The 15,893-nt window shown below is 39.5% G+C and overlaps 1 protein-coding gene across 11 annotated transcripts in view; it reads right to left on the bottom strand.

Moving 5' to 3' along the window:
- Positions 1-15,893, bottom strand: part of LOC122560227 (eyes absent homolog 1-like) — a 261,694-nt gene that overhangs the window by 144,969 nt on the left and 100,832 nt on the right. For all 11 annotated transcript variants that reach the window (XM_043710690.1, XM_043710684.1, XM_043710688.1 and 8 more), the window contains 3 exons: positions 14,691-14,754; positions 9,736-9,875; positions 6,426-6,548 (listed from right to left, as the gene is read on the bottom strand). In XM_043710690.1, the coding sequence (XP_043566625.1) occupies positions 6,426-6,548; positions 9,736-9,875; positions 14,691-14,754 (327 nt within the window). The remainder of the gene's footprint in view (positions 1-6,425; positions 6,549-9,735; positions 9,876-14,690; positions 14,755-15,893) is intronic.

Raw genomic sequence — 15,893 nt, 5'->3', positions numbered from 1 at the left:
AAGGGCTTATGCCCGAAACGTCGATTCTCCTGTTCCTTGGATGCTGTCTGACCTGCTGCGCTTTTCCAGCAACACATTTTCAGCTCTGATCTCCAGCATCTGCAGTCCTCACTTTCTCTCAATGAACATTAAGAGCACTGATTTCTAGCAGGGCAGCATTAGAAACCTACTATAGATCTCAACATCTCCATGGTTAGCAAGGGGGCAGGGGGCAGTCATGGTCCTTACTCCTGAGTGCTTTCAATGCATCTTGTGGCTTAAATTTAGTTTTATGTCTCTCACATCAGGTGAGGACAAAATCAGGTTTGGAAGTGGTGTCCTCTGTGAACACATCTCCTTGCAGCACTCACTGTTTTCAAGGGATGATGACTTGCTGAATTTTAGAACACTGGGCTGGGTTTTCCTGAAGAAATAAGAGCCCGAAGTATTAAATATGGCAGATTAGTATTTCAGCTAGCAGATGAAGAATAGTTACTTGGGGAAAGTATAACTAGGGGCCAGCACCTATACAATTAACGTCCAGCTTTACAGAGTAAACTTTTGAAGGATAACGCTTTTGACGTTGTTTTTATCAAACTATTAAATAGAGTGGTCTTCACAAATCAAATGAACTTTGTGCAGTCCACAGAATCTTACAGTATTATTAGATGTAGGTAACAAAACATTTATTATTTATATGCACTTTAGAATTAATACATGGCAACTCAATTATATATGGATCCTAAGAAGATGTTTTCTCATGTGTATTCAGACAATGAAAGAGCTTACACTTATATAGCAACTTTCATAAAGTCAGAGCATCCCAAACCACTTCACAACCAATGCAGTACAAGTTTAATTTCTTGTGGGAAATGTGACAACCCAGCATCCACACAGCAAGACCACACAAACGGCAATGTGATAGCACCTAGCAAATCTGTTTCCAAGTGCTGTCGGTTAAGAGATAAATTTACATGGTTCTTATCTGCTATCTTGACAACTGTAAATTTCAGCTCCAACTGGCTGATTATTAGTTAAAACTAAAGCTATTTGGTAGCTTGAATGAGGGCCTCTTATTCTAGTAGCACTGATTTATGTAATATTACTAAAACAGCAATGAATTCAGACCCACACAAGCACAATGGATAGAGTAGTCACTTCATCATTTGCAATTGGAAGCTGTTATTGAAAAGCTGAGAGTTGTTAACTGTGACATTGCACACCTGGTGTTGTGGCAGCTTTGTACAATGGGGTTTAAATTAACTCAGCCAAGTGGAGGCATGTTACGCATTATTACTCACTGTTTGTGTGGGTGTAAATTCCGAACAAAACTAAAAAGAAAATGAGCTAATTTCATGTGTTGGCCAATGTGCCCCTCACAAGGAGCCTATATTTCTTTCATCTTTAGCCAACTCAGACATACAGATCAGTTTTATTTTCATTATAAAACTGATGTTTTTTACCCCCATTTGCTTTTGGAATGTGGCTGCCATTTTAGACTCACTGCAAATTGAAAGTTTGCTTCCTTCTCATGAGTAGCTCTTTAGATTGATGACATTTGAGGAACAAACCTACATCATAAGTGGGTCTGCCACTGCTTTTGGAATTGCTTAAGTGCTTGGAAATTAAGTGTATTAAAATACTAATCTTATATTTATTGCATTGCAGACGCTGCTCCTAATGGGTTAAAATTAAGGTTTAAGGAAGTGAAAAAAGTCATAGCTTTGATGCCAGCTTGCGTTAAATTAGTTGATTTCAACTAAAGCAGTGGCTGCGGTGTTACAATAGCCCTGGGAGTTCACGGTTAACCTAAGAATAGATGAAACAGGATCAGTAGTAGGCAATTTGGCTCCATGAGCCTTCCATCATTCAATACGATCACAGCTGATAGGAACGTGGAACTACCTGCCTATCCCCCATAACCCTTAAGTCTCTTGTTAATCAAATATCTGTCTAACTCAGTTTGAATATATTCAATAACTAGCTGCCACAGGGGATACAGAATCCTAAGATTCATCATCTTATGACAGTAGAAATCCTTCTAGGCAAAAGTGAGGACTGCAGATGCTGGCAGCCAGAGCTTAGATCAAGTGGTGCTGGTAAAGCACAGCCGGTCAGGCAGCATCCGAGGAGCAGAAAAATCAACGTTTCGGGCAAAAGCCCTACATCAGGAATAGAGGCAGGAAGCTTCCAGGGTGGACAGCTCTGCCTCAATTCCTGATGAAGGGCTTTTGCCCAAAACGTCGATTTTCCTGCTCCTCAGATGCTGCCTGATCTGCTGTACTTTACCAGCACCACTCTGATCTAAACAGTAGAAATTCTTCCACAACTCCATCTTAAATGAGAGATCGCTTAGTCCGAAACTGATGCAGTTAATTCTAGATTCTCTCATGAAAGGAATCATGCTTTCGGCAACCACCCTGTTAAGCTTCTGAAACAGAGGAAAGTGTGGGCTCTCCACCTCCTAATCCCCTCCCCCACCTTTGAATACTCCTTCAATTCGCAATGTATAGATTCACGTGTTAAGAATTAGATTGATAAATTTTTAATCTCGCAAGGAATTAAGGGCTACAGGGAGAGTGCGGGTAAGTGATGTTGAAAGGTCCATCAGCCATGACTGAATGGCAGAGTGGACTCGATGGGCTGAATGGCCTTACTTCCATTCCTATGTATCAAGTCTTATGGAAGAATAGCCATCAAGTAAGATGCAGAAGTTTGCCCTGTATCTGGGACAATATGTCTTTAACAGAAATCTACATCTCAGGACAAGGTGAATATATGCTGAAAGAAAGGGACAATCTCATGAAGCCTAAAGTTTTTAAATTCATGATGTTGAGTATGCAATTTAAATTTTAAACTGAGTATTCAGCTATCTTTCTTTTAAGTGCTGATTGACTGCTATGCCTTCTGCACGTTTCCTGGTCTTTACACAACAACAATCTTTAATGTTGGCTGGCGAGAGTTTAGTTAAAATATTTGGAATCAGAAATGTAATCAATACCCCATGTTCTCCCATGTCTGGAGCTACTTAGTTGAATCCCAAATACTGTATGGCTGTGGATTCACCACACCATTTTACACTGTTAAACCATGTTCACCATTTAAATGGGAAGACTGATAGATTTTCATGAGGAGTTGAATTGGTTCTGTTTTCCCACCTCTAACCTGGGATTAACTGCCACATCAGGACTCGTGGCAATAAAGGAACAGAGTAACTGGTACATGCAAGCTTGTGTACACTGGGTATCTCAAGCCTGGATAAATGGGGCAAATTAGCAGCAGGAATGACATCCAGCTGTGAAACCAGCTGCCGAATCAAAAAATGATGGTTGACATGAAGGTGACTAACTAATATTATGGCAACCTGTAACATGGGAGAAAAGGAACTGACCATTGCTGGATTTTACGTGAAATTAACTGGCAATTCACAATTTTTGTACAGTATAAATGATACCTAATTGTGTTTTTCAGTCTTTTCTGTACTTTTATGTCTCAGCATGCACATTGAAGCAGTTGGAATTTTGTCTGGTTTCACCAGTACAGGCACAATTGTAATTTTATTGTTTTCAACAGTTGACTGAATGGGTCGGAGAGGGATTGCCTGCATTTATTCAGGGGGTTCAGGAAATCTTCCATATCTGACTAGAAACATAAGTTTGATTTTAATGTTGTGAATTCTTGAATTTTATCAGGCTTAACACTGAACCTGTAAAGCTAGTGTTCTGTTTGATATAGGAACTTATTAGGCATCTCATCACATTGATATAAAATGGATGTGTATTATTTGGAACTCAATGGCTGTGGAACAAAGATTTCAAAATTAACTGTTTAAATACCTTGGAACATTTCACTACATTAAGGGCAATATACAAATATAATTTGTTTCTATTTTATTTCTTTGCTGATGTTCATACTAATTCAAGAAAATATAACACAATGGTAATATATAATGCGTTGGAAAACTAGGTGGAAATTTGTTATCTTTTATTTAACTTGTCCATTGTATTTAATGACCTCAAGTCTGTTAAGCAAAGTTGGCCAAAATGTGTGGAAATGTATTAGCAAAACTGAAGTGAAATTACTGCTGGAATGGACTGGCTAATGAATATGCATCCTACTGTGTAAAACGCTGGGAAAAGCATGCTGTAAAGACATTTTAGTTAATGAAGAATTCTAAATCAATCGAACATTATTTCTTTAAAGCTGTATTTGAAAATTAATGAGGGATGATTCTTTTTAGAGTGAGATATTTCCTAAGTTCTTAAGTAAATGTTTGATGATGTTGCATAAGGTAATAGTTCTGAAACAGTTAATTCTGCAGACAATATTTATATCCACCCAACCTGATTCTATTGTAATGACTTGTGGGGAAAGGCTAACCAGTTCTGGATCTCGAAAGTGACCGGTCTCCTCCTTTGTAACATGGTCTATTGTACCTGATTGGTCTTGTAGCCAATGCAATAAACTATGTATGGGTTGAGTCAAGAGTCTCTTCCCATTAGACTGCCAAATGGTTTTCACCTTTCACACTCGACACAGCAGGACCTGTAGATCCTAACCACAAAAGGAGGATGGTGGCAGAAATCTGCTTTATGGTGACCAAGAGTCCATCTAACTCATACAACATGCAGTCAGCGGTGGCTGTCTGAAAATTTGGTTTAACCACCCCAACAGGTGAAAGGAAAAGACTGAGTGAGAAACAGAGAAAAAGAGAAACAGGGAGAGAATCAAATCAAGATTAAGAGACACAACTACGGTTGATGTTTCATTGGGGCTGCTCCCACTTGACCGCAGAACATCCATCAAAGTCTAGATGGACAAACAGCAGAACCTCAAACCCAGTGCCTCTCCAGTGATTTCCCACAGCGAGTTGAGAGTGTGGTGCTGGAAAAGCACAGCAGGTCAGGCAGCATCTGAGGAGCAGGAAAATCAACGTTTTGGGCAAAAGCCCTTAATCAAAAAGGCTTTTGCCTGAAATGTTGATTTTCCTGCTCCTCAGATGCTGCCTGAGCTGCTGTGCTTTTTCAGCACCACACCCTCGACTCTAATCTCCAGCATCTGCAACCCTCCCTTTCACCTAGTTGATTTTTCCCACAGTGACCCTATTTGGGGGTTGAAAATTGCAAAGTGCGAACCAAGTGGGAGTGGAAGGTGGTGTATACTTCTGTGAATGCAAGCTGGAATGGGAGCGAGAGCTCTTGGGGATGGGACAGGGACTTCAGCTATGTGGGACGGGCAAGCTATGTTTAAACTGCTGGTAAAGAAAGCACCTACCTTTCCATTGGTTTTGTTTTGAAGCTGCATTCAAGCCTCAGTCATTCAGCCCACACCCAGTGCAAAGAAATGCACATGATTTCCAGTATCTTGCAGCTGCTAGTTCTAGTACACATTACTGCCATGGAGCTCACAAGCCCAAAATTTGACCTCAGGACCCAAGCAAATTGCGACTACTGTGAGGGACAGATGAGGCAGAACGGTGGCATAAAATGATTGAGATGGAATAACATTTTGATTCCTAAGTACCTAAATTCTATTGTATATTAAGAAATTAATTACTTCTTAATTATTGAGTAATCACAGATAAGGAACATTATTCATGTTGCTTGTTTTAAATGTTTGTAAATGGTGGTGAAATAATTGATTGTTTCATATTATCTCTGTCTGTTATGCTCCATTTGAGAAGTATTTCTATTGTGTCTCAGACGTGCTGCAAATAATTTGGCTGAATAGCAATGATGTAATGCAGAGTAGTTCTGGAAATTCCCATTTTCACATACTCTGAGCTGTAAATTCCATAGCTCATCTGTTATTAAGGCTATCTATCCCCTTCTCCACAAAATTGCTCATCTTTCCCTTATCTCAGCCCACGCCATTGAAACCACCACCATCCATGGCCTTGACGTCTCTAAGAAGATTTCTTAGTGGCTTTGTGAGCATTATCTTGAACTTAGTTAAAGCTCTACTGTCTGTACACTATCTCCTATCATATCTTTCATCTCTGACCTCCGGTGAATTCAATGCATTGAATTCAAACTCCTTGCCCTAGTTTACAGATTTCAGCGTGATCCCCATCTCCCTTTCAGCTCTCTATGGCTTAGCTGCCTTTGCGTCCTTCCTTCTTCCATTCTAATCCAGTAGCAAAGCTTTGGTTTTCTCTTCTAAAGTGCTCTACTGAAAAGAATAAGTCACAATACCTCTCTTGCTAGTTCCATAAGATCCCGGAATACCTACCTCTTTACCTCTGTTTTGAATCATCCTCACTGATGCTTCTGCTATTGCTTTCAGCGATTTGAAATATTTTACTATGATGAGAAAACCGCATAAATGAAAATTACTGATCTATGTTCATTAAGTCTTTATCCAGGATCAGGCTCAAGGTCACTCTGAAAGTGCAATACAGATTTCTGGATAAATCAGTGATGGATACAGTTACAGCTGATACTGACCATGCATCTGGTAGCTGTAAGGTGCCTGGCCTGGTGATGGTGTACTGAAACTGGTGCCATAGCCAAGAAATCCTGTCTGTCCCGGAGAATGTGCCTGGCTCAGACCATCTTCTGTCTTGATGCCTAATTGATAGACACTTTGTTATTTCAGGAAGGCATGAACCAAACTGCACGCGTGTTAATAAGTGCCTGCTCATAAATATACCTTGAAACATGCTTCAACTCTTTCAAAAGTAAACAAGATCAGTTGGAAGCTAATTAACACCTTTGTTTTAAAATTGACAATGAGTAGATAGTCCTGTTTGAAGAGAACTGATTCTTAAAATATTACATCTTTCCTCTAACATTTTCTTCAAACCAGTACAGACATCCTACTAGACGTATTATATCACTTGCCTGGCCTCTCAGTGGAGGTGTGAGGATATTAGTGCAGTGAAATCTGGTCTCTTTGGAGTGTGTTTTGTAAATTAATCTACCACTGCTGATCAAGTGGCTTGAATTCTGATTGAGGTGAGGAATTCTTGTTCATTTTACCTGATGCCTGCATACCCATAAGATGCGAAGACCATCCATGGCTGTCAAAAATTCATCTATCGCACAGAAAGGTGGAGTATGTGAATCACCCTTAAGACCTAACTGAGTGAAATGCAATCTGGTGGGTGTGGCTGACCAATCTGCATAGACAAAGTGACAGAAATCATCCATTGTCTCTTTGAAGTGAAATCTCCCTATACATGTAGAATCGAGGAATGACATAGCACTGAAGGAGGCCATACAGCTAACTATGCCTGTACTAACTCTTTGCTCACAGCTATTCAAATAATTCCAATTTTTGGCTCTTTCCCCAGAGCCTTTTGTTTCACCACTTCCAGTAGTTATCCAATTTTCTTTTGAATGCTAATATTGAATCTGCTTTTATTGCCTTTGAGGCGGTACATTCAACATTCCATATCTCATCCTTACTCTAATCCCTGCTGCTCGCACATTTCATGGAGTGGGTAATATTAAGGGGTAATGTATCCTCTTAAATATCGCCTGTCTCTTTTAACTGTACTCCTCCTTGATGATGAGGAAGGTTGTGGAATTCCAGACCTGATCTTGTGGACTGCCATGGAGACATGAGGCAGAACAGTAAGCAGTGAAAACCTACAGGTGGTCCAACTCTGTCAGAATTAAAGAGAAGCAAGTACAGCTGTGTGTTGGCAAAATAACACACAAAAAAAACAAAATCCCAGCACAAAGCATTACCCAATCACAGAAATAGTTCATGGAACTCTCCACACTCTTCAGTCTCACACATTCCTCAATTCTGCCTGTCTCAGCTGTTGTCTACTGGCAGCAACTGTGTATACTAATCCTTAGACTAAATTAGTGAGTGTGCTGTGAATGTGAAAGTGGGAATCTCTGGACCTGCAGCACCAGTGGTACCTTATGTTACAACACAGCAGTGAATCCTTCTGCTAATTATACCACACATCCAGAAAAACTCACCTTACCTCACAATCTGTTAAGGTATGAGTGACAGAGAATTCCCAATTCCATTATTTAAAGAAAATTAATATCAATTTATTCCTTAACTCTAAAAGTGAACATTAAACAACAATTATGCACACCTCTAAGCACTCCCCCCTTCTTTTAACTGCTTGTTATCTGCCTCCAACTCTATAACAATATACTGTTCCAATAAAAACCCATATTAAAATTACATAAACTTAATTTCGAAACCACACAGTGGCTCTTGTCTCCAGTGTCCTCCTTTCTTCGGCTGAAGATTTACCTGGATCGCCTTCTGTCTTTTACTGCAAAAATGTTTCATATGAGAAAGGTACCTTTGATAGAGAGGATTCTGAATGGCAATCTCTCTCGATGGCAGTTACTCTCTGTCTAACTTTCAAACTGCCTGCCTCTTTTGCTCCCCCCAACATCGGATTGTCTCATTGATTCGATGTTGGCAAAACAATAAATTCAAAATCGATTGGGTTTTAGTATCCTGGGGCATAATTTAAACTGATTGGTTAAATTTGAAATATTGTCAAAATAGCAACCAACTCAGGTTAGATTACTTACAGTGTGGAAGCAGGCCCCTCGGCCCAACATTCCACACCGACCTGCCGAAGCGCAACCTACCCAGACCCATTCCCCTACATTTACCCCTTCACCTAACACTATGGGCAATTTAGCATGGCCAATTCACCTAACCTGCACACTTTTGGACTGTGGGAGGAAACCAGAGCACCCAGAGGAAACTCACGCAGACATGGGGAGAATGTGCAAACTCCACACAGAGAGTCGCCTGAGGTGGGAATTGAACCCAGGTCTCTGGCACTGTGAGGCAGCAGTGCTAACCACTGTGCCACCATGCCGCCCACTGTTTCACAGCCAAATGTTACATATTTTCAATTTTCCAGTACATTCTGAGACTGCTAGCTAGTCGTGTGACAGGTGCTTGTAAGCTCTCAGTACAAAACAGCATTCACTCTCTCTTAAAGGTACAGTACATGCCTTCAACTTCATAACACTTATCAAAATCTATGTAAATATTAACAATAGGGTCTTGGTAGCTGGATTGCGGGAAGGTCCAAAAGGTATGAGGAAAATCATAGAAAACAGGTAGAATTGGCTTCTGTCCAATTGTATCATTGTAAATTAATTGGTCCAGTTATGCATGACTCCATTCACAGATTTTAACGTTTATGTTCTAAATCTCTCTCAATTTCAGGCCTGCCTTTCATCTGAATCTGCCAACCTCAGTTTTGTCATTTTTTTAATCCTAGGTTAGGTACGTGCACCAAGCTTGTCAGCCTTGCTGCGAGCATGCTTATTTTTGCCAATGATGTTGTGCCATCACTGTCTTTCCTCTCAAGGTGCGGTCAAAATGGGTTGTGAACTCATTCCATTCTCTTGGTCTTTGGTAAGAGATGTGGCAGATTTCATGTGGCTCCAGCACACCAAGAAAAACACAGTACATCTTTCTTTTCCCTTGATTAATACATTTAAAATATTCAAGTCTGATGTTCAGAGTGCAATGGATGATCTCAAAACATTTGTGCATAGGCGGTAGGCATACAATTCTTCAAATGCTGTCTGCATATAACGTATCTTATTATCCCTGATTTTATTTCTAATGTTGAATCCTTAGAACACTTTGGAAAAGGATTGTTTAAATAATAGAATGTTGCCATCATTTCAGAGCTAAACTCTGCTTTATAAAGTATTCTTCTTCACACTTTGCAGTATGGTGAGCCAATTAATTAAAGCAGAGTTTCTGTTTGAATTATCCTATCTGAACAAATATAACCTTTGTACTCACTGTAAGGTAATCCATAGGGTTGACTTGGTGGTGGGTAAGTAGCATAGGGAGCAGCTTGCTGAATCCCCGCTGTGTATTGTGTCTGTCCATAGGCCGCCATGGCATGGAAAGAGGGTGTAGGAATAATGTGTGGATATGATCTGATTAGGATAAATAAAAGATAAACAAATCAACAGTATCTATTACATACACATGAACTATTTATATTTGTAAAGCACTTTAGAGCAATTAACTCATTGGTTGATGGAAAGGAGAGGCTTCTTTGGGTGATATGGACATTTACTCTGTGACAGGAACTGTAGATGAGGGTTTAAAAATTCTAACTATAAAGTAGAATATACACTTTTTATCAAAGCAAGTCATCAAATGCACCCAGTCCATAACTTCAAGCTTGTAATGAGTTCAGACTTCTGCTTTTATACTTGCACTTACTTTTTTTACCATATTAACAGAACATCCCAAGTGCTAGCCTCCATATTTTGGCATGTGTCCCTTCATTCAACATTACCACACTCACACCTCAATGAAGTGAGGTTACACCCAAATGAATAATGTTACACATTCCTAAGAAGAACGTAATTTTCATTCTGGAAAATTCAGACAGGCAATAAGTGATCTGGAGTACCATACAAGGAATTGACTAATGGGAAGGGCAGGTAGTGCAACCAGGAAAGGACTTTACCTGGACTATGGGAGGCAGATGGTGCAGGTCAAAATTGCAAGCATTAGATTAACAACATAGGCAGGAGAAACAGAATGCACAGAAGGAACTTGGATTTGAGAAGGTACTAAAATATGAGGAACAGACTTATGTTGACAAAAGTGGTGGGATGGGAATACAAAAAGCACTTGAAGATACAAATATCTTCACAGAATAAAAAAAAGAAACTTACAGGAAATATAAATGGATTATTGATCAGCAATTAGGAAAATACCAATCTTGACAATAACACTGAAGAAACAGTGCAATTTGCAAACAGACGGGAGACAAAAATGAAAATTTATTACAATACTGGTTCCTATCTAATAATCTCTCAGGTACAGAGGGCAACATGAGTATTTCAGTCAAAAACTCCTGACTGTTCAAAATAAAAGATAGAAGATATAGTAGGGAGAGCCACTTTACAATTGAATTAGACAAGATGCAAGAATGAAGCAGATAGAGAGAAAATAATATTCCCATTGTTGGAATGGTCAAACACCAGTAGTCAGTGATTTAAGGAGGTTGGAAAAAGAAGCATCAATGATGAGGAGAACTTTTTTATGCAGCAAGTGATTAGGAAACAGAATTCACTGCAAGCTTGCCTGACCTTTGCATCAGAGTGTGTCTCTGGTTGTAGAAAAATCCAAGAAGCAGTCAGGAATCCCAAGTTAAATGATTCATTGCCTTGACTGAAATTGGATTTTGGAATCCCTAGCATCTGAAATTCGAACGGTGGAGATTTGATAGGGTAAGAACAGATCTGTTGCTATTTATTTTCTTTTGGATAGCCAGTATACCCCTTTGGAGAGCTGAGGTACCCCTGCAATATGGTTATAGGACAGCGTTATTATGAGGGTCAGGAACTGTTCGGAGGGGTATCAAGTGCCCTTTGAGACTGTTAACTGTGCAAAGGATTGTGCGTAAAAAATGCATTAATCCCTGAATGGAACGGTCAGTAAGTGTCTAGAAATGTCAATGAGTTTTGGCCTGTCAAACAAGTGTCAGTAAATTCTGTCACATTAAGAACTGTCAACATGTGCTTTTATTAATGAGAGTCCTTTTTTCAATAGAGTGTGGTCTGGAATGTAGAACATTAGGGAAGAATAACTTTTCTCTGATATGCATGAACACTTGTGGTCACTCAAGCTGGCATGGCAGGTGAAGGGGAAAAGTAAGATGGGAGGAAGTATGAACTGAGTTACCCTAGGGGTAGAGGGCAATGGGGGGAAAGGAGACAGCATCAAGTTGCATGGGTTGACATAGGTAGGGCATGACGTATGTGGGTAGGTGAGAGGTTATGAGGGATGTATGGGATGAGGGTTGGGGGACGTTTTACATTTCTCTCTTTTTTTAAAAAATATAAGATATCCCTTTAAATCTGGTCCTGGAATAACTTCGGTGGAGCTACAGAGTCCTTTATTAGAGGTAAAGTACCCTTTCTGATTGTGAAAAGGTAGGCGTATATGGAAAAAGTGCATAAACTCATTGCGCCTGGCAAAGTTGTCAAGGAACTTGAACTCCAAATATATGGAGGTTTTTTTAAAAAAGGTGATTGGCATTCAAAGTGCCTGCTCACAAAAAAACACCTTATGTGGCCCGTTTCATTTTCAGGTGTCCTCAAAAGAACATTTTGATGGATACTTAAATGGGAACAGGGTGGCAGAGGGGTTATGAGAGAATATGTGGGTTGGTGGAGCAGTCTAGGGAGGAAAGCATGCGGCATGGAAAGCATATTGGACTGAGCTGGAGAGAGGTTTTTAGCTTTATTCTTTATTTTTCACCTTTGATGACAATGCTGGTTCCTTAGGTGGGCTGGTTGAAAACCCACTTCAGAAACTAGCAGCCTCTTATACGGTTTATGGAGGTCCTAGTCCAACCTTCCCACCAGAAATACAAGGAGCCATTTTAAAAGATTGGGTTTGAGGAACCAACCTCAAAGCACCCAATGCAGGAACAAAAACTAAGGTTCGTGTGTGTGGTGGAGTCAGATTCAATTATGGTTTACGAACATAAACTGGATCATTATGTGAAGAGAAAAAGATTTGTAGAGCTGCACTGATAAAGTGGCAGAGTGGCATTAGGTGAGTTGCTCTTGCAGCGAGACAGCACAGACACAATAGACTGAATGGCCTCATTCTGTGTTGTAACCATTCTATGATTTTTGTCCCCATAAATTGATTACATTTGCGCCAATGTTTAAAACCTGCAGACTGAGGCTTGAATTTTTGTAAAGAAGGAGGTGGTTACGTCATCCTCTGAGGATCTTAGCCAACTTGGTGCTGGAACCCAGATTCCAGAAGTTCAGGCCTCAAACCCAGTTACTATTATTTTCACTGGGGAAAGGAGGAGAGTGGTAAAGGAACAGGAGCAGGTTGTACTTTGGCCGTCTTTGACTCACAAACCCAGGGCACTGTTAAACAGCAGCTGCCTTCACTAGTGGGATGTCCAGAATATGACTTGCAGGCTTTATACTTTTCAGGAGAATGTCTAACACTATTGAAATTCTTTGGAGTGGTAGACTACTTTGGGGGAGGTAAGGTACCTTTTAGGATGACAAAAAAAATGTGTAACATAGAGTTTGACTCTTTTGGAACTGTCGGCTGTCAAGTGATCATGGAAAAAAAAATCAAGCTTTCATGGTAACTGTCAAGCTGCCAATGGAATTGTGAAATACATTGGAACTGTCAAGCTATCAAGACACCTAAATCTCCCATCTTTTAATGTCTTGACAATTAAAATCTCTGCAATGTAATAAAGTTGCGTTTGCCACTTCATGCTGCTTACATAAGTCCCAGAACTATTTTTAAAGGATTTGTGCTGAACATCTGATTTCACAACCTGTAATTATCAGAGTCAAGTGCCTGTTGCTTTACAGTTTGAACTTCAATTCTAAATGCTTGCAAAGTCTTTGAAATGGATTGATGAATTCAAGTCCTTGTTTTTATAATGGATTAAGTAGTTGAAGGAGGTTAAATGTAATAAATGAGTTTTTAATCATTGCAAGTGGTTATTTTAAGATAAGTGATGTCATTAATAGACAGTTAAGTATTTTTCATCTCAGTATGAGTCCTGAGGTCTCTTCATGCTGTGTGAGCTGGTAAAGAATAGAATAGAGAAAGAGAATCATGAGAGGGGAGTATTAGTTGAGGCTATATTAGTACAGGCACTAAAAAGTATCATGGTAGTGGATGGATAGAATAGTGCAGGTTGACAAAGAATACATGAGGGACCATGTGGATGGATGGGAACATGGGCTGCCACTAAAGGTGTGAGTGGCCATGTGTGAGGGGAGCACAGGTTGGCCTAGAGGATATCAGGAGTTGTGGACATGTAGTGAGGGACTCATATTGACATGGTGGATATGTGGAGTGAGTGGGGGAGGCTGAGGGGGTTGAAGGCTAGAGGAATGTCTTTTGTTTTATTGTTTTCCTGAAATAACCTTGACACCTGACAGCATCTGTGGTTACCTCAATCTGTTTCCAGTGGCATTCGGCCTGACTTCAGTTATCACACACTTTGCCAGAACCAAAACTAGACCATGTGCAGTGCACCTTCTCCCTAGTCAGGATTGTGGACTTTGGGATTTTTCCTGACTTTGTGCTCCTAATATGGGAGCAGAAATTCTGGTCTAAGTTCCTAAATGGTCTCCTAATGTTAACGGGTCAATTGTTCAGAGATGGTCTGAAATACAAACTTCAGAACTAAGACGAGCTATTGACAAAAATAAACTCTAATAGAAATGTTTGACCAGCCAAGTAATCTTTATTCAGAAAATAGAATACAACTGATTGATCAGGTGGCAACTGAATAATAATTTATTTCGACTTTGTTAACTGATGAATGATCATGTTTTAATAAGATGGCGAGCAACCATTGGACAAGATAATTGGGCCATCATAAATTCTCAGTTTTCTTGGTCTATAGCAATGAAAATTGGATGGGTGCTACATGTACACTGTTAGATTACTGCCCAAATGAAGAAGATGAAATTAACTTTTGTGGATCCCAGTCACATGGTGTCAGCTCTGTAATTCTTGGCTTCTGCACATGTACTCACATGATCTGATACTTTTAAATCTCTCATTGTTTAATAAATTTAAAGTGGGTCATCACAGAATGGGTCACATCACAGATGTAATTACTCTGTCTTCAGCAGCAAAGATAGCAATAGAAATATTAATACAATGATTAAGAATTTAAGTTACAGTGCATTATCTAGATTAAAATATAACATTTTGTACAATACACTTACTTTGAAGTATAAATCTGGGGTGAAAACTGGTGTGGTTGCCTTTTACTGAGATCACTGCTATTAGCTGTAAATGAAAACCAAGCAATTAGATAATGTAATGGACTGTTGAAAACAGAGACTTATAGGGATGCCTCCTACAGCATAGATAATAGTATGTTTTCACTAAATAAATGTTGATTGTCATGAGTCTTGCCCCACAGGGCTTCATAATATGATTTGTTTACAATAAGTCCTATTTCATTTGCTAAAGTATTAATTAATTAGGTTGAAATGTAAACAATAGCAAATCAACTATTGCATAGGTGTGGGTTTCAAATGCTGTATAGGTGGGACATTATTATATAGGCAACCGTTGCAGACAGGAGTGAAAGAAAAAAAACAGTATTGCCATGGCAACTGGTACAGTTGCAATAGAGTGTCTTTGTATTTTGTAAACATAGGATGATCTGTAATTAGAATTACTGTGCATGCATATTGTAAAAGTGTTCCATTCACAAATTAAAATGATTAAATTCTGAATGGAGCTGCTCATTACACAACAACATTGAGATTTTTAAAACTATTTTTATGTTCATATTTGAAATATGTCTAACACTTTCAGTATAAATTATCTTTGGCTTATAAAGTAGAATTACAGTAGCCTCCAAAATGACTGAAAATGTGCTACATGAATTGGCAGTGTATAGCTCAGGTGTGTAAACTTATTTTTGCAATTCAATAATTCTAAATCTGATAATGCTTAACTTGTAACAAATAATTTTTCTGGACTGTATGTGCTGGGATTTCCTGCAGGCTTCAAGAGCCCCAAAGTCAGGAACAAGTGGAGGTCTGGAGTCTACAGTAGTTGAGGGTGAGATCAGTGCAGCAAAATGTTCAGACACAGATTTTAAATGGCTGAGCAAACATCCAAGGTAACCATGGAGGGGAGAATTAAAGTAAAACCTCAGAGGGGCTTAGCCAGGAGACCCATCGAATGAGAAGGGCAGGCCTTGGTTGGAAGCATGTGGACCAGTTGGCATGACTCCCCTTTGGGCCATGAAGTTTCTGGAGCTATTTTCAATCTACAACAATGCCTTAAGGTCAAAGGGAATGATGAGGAGGTCTGGTTATCAGTCAGAAAGGTAACCATTGGAAAAGTCTTTTGTTTTCCACGCTGTGTTCAGCTATAATGCTAAGTGCTCCTGAATTAAATATGTTGGAGAT

Source organism: Chiloscyllium plagiosum, chromosome 20, assembly GCF_004010195.1.
Source record: "Chiloscyllium plagiosum isolate BGI_BamShark_2017 chromosome 20, ASM401019v2, whole genome shotgun sequence".
NCBI lineage: Eukaryota > Metazoa > Chordata > Chondrichthyes > Orectolobiformes > Hemiscylliidae > Chiloscyllium > Chiloscyllium plagiosum.
This window is presented reverse-complemented; position numbering and strand designations above follow the sequence as displayed.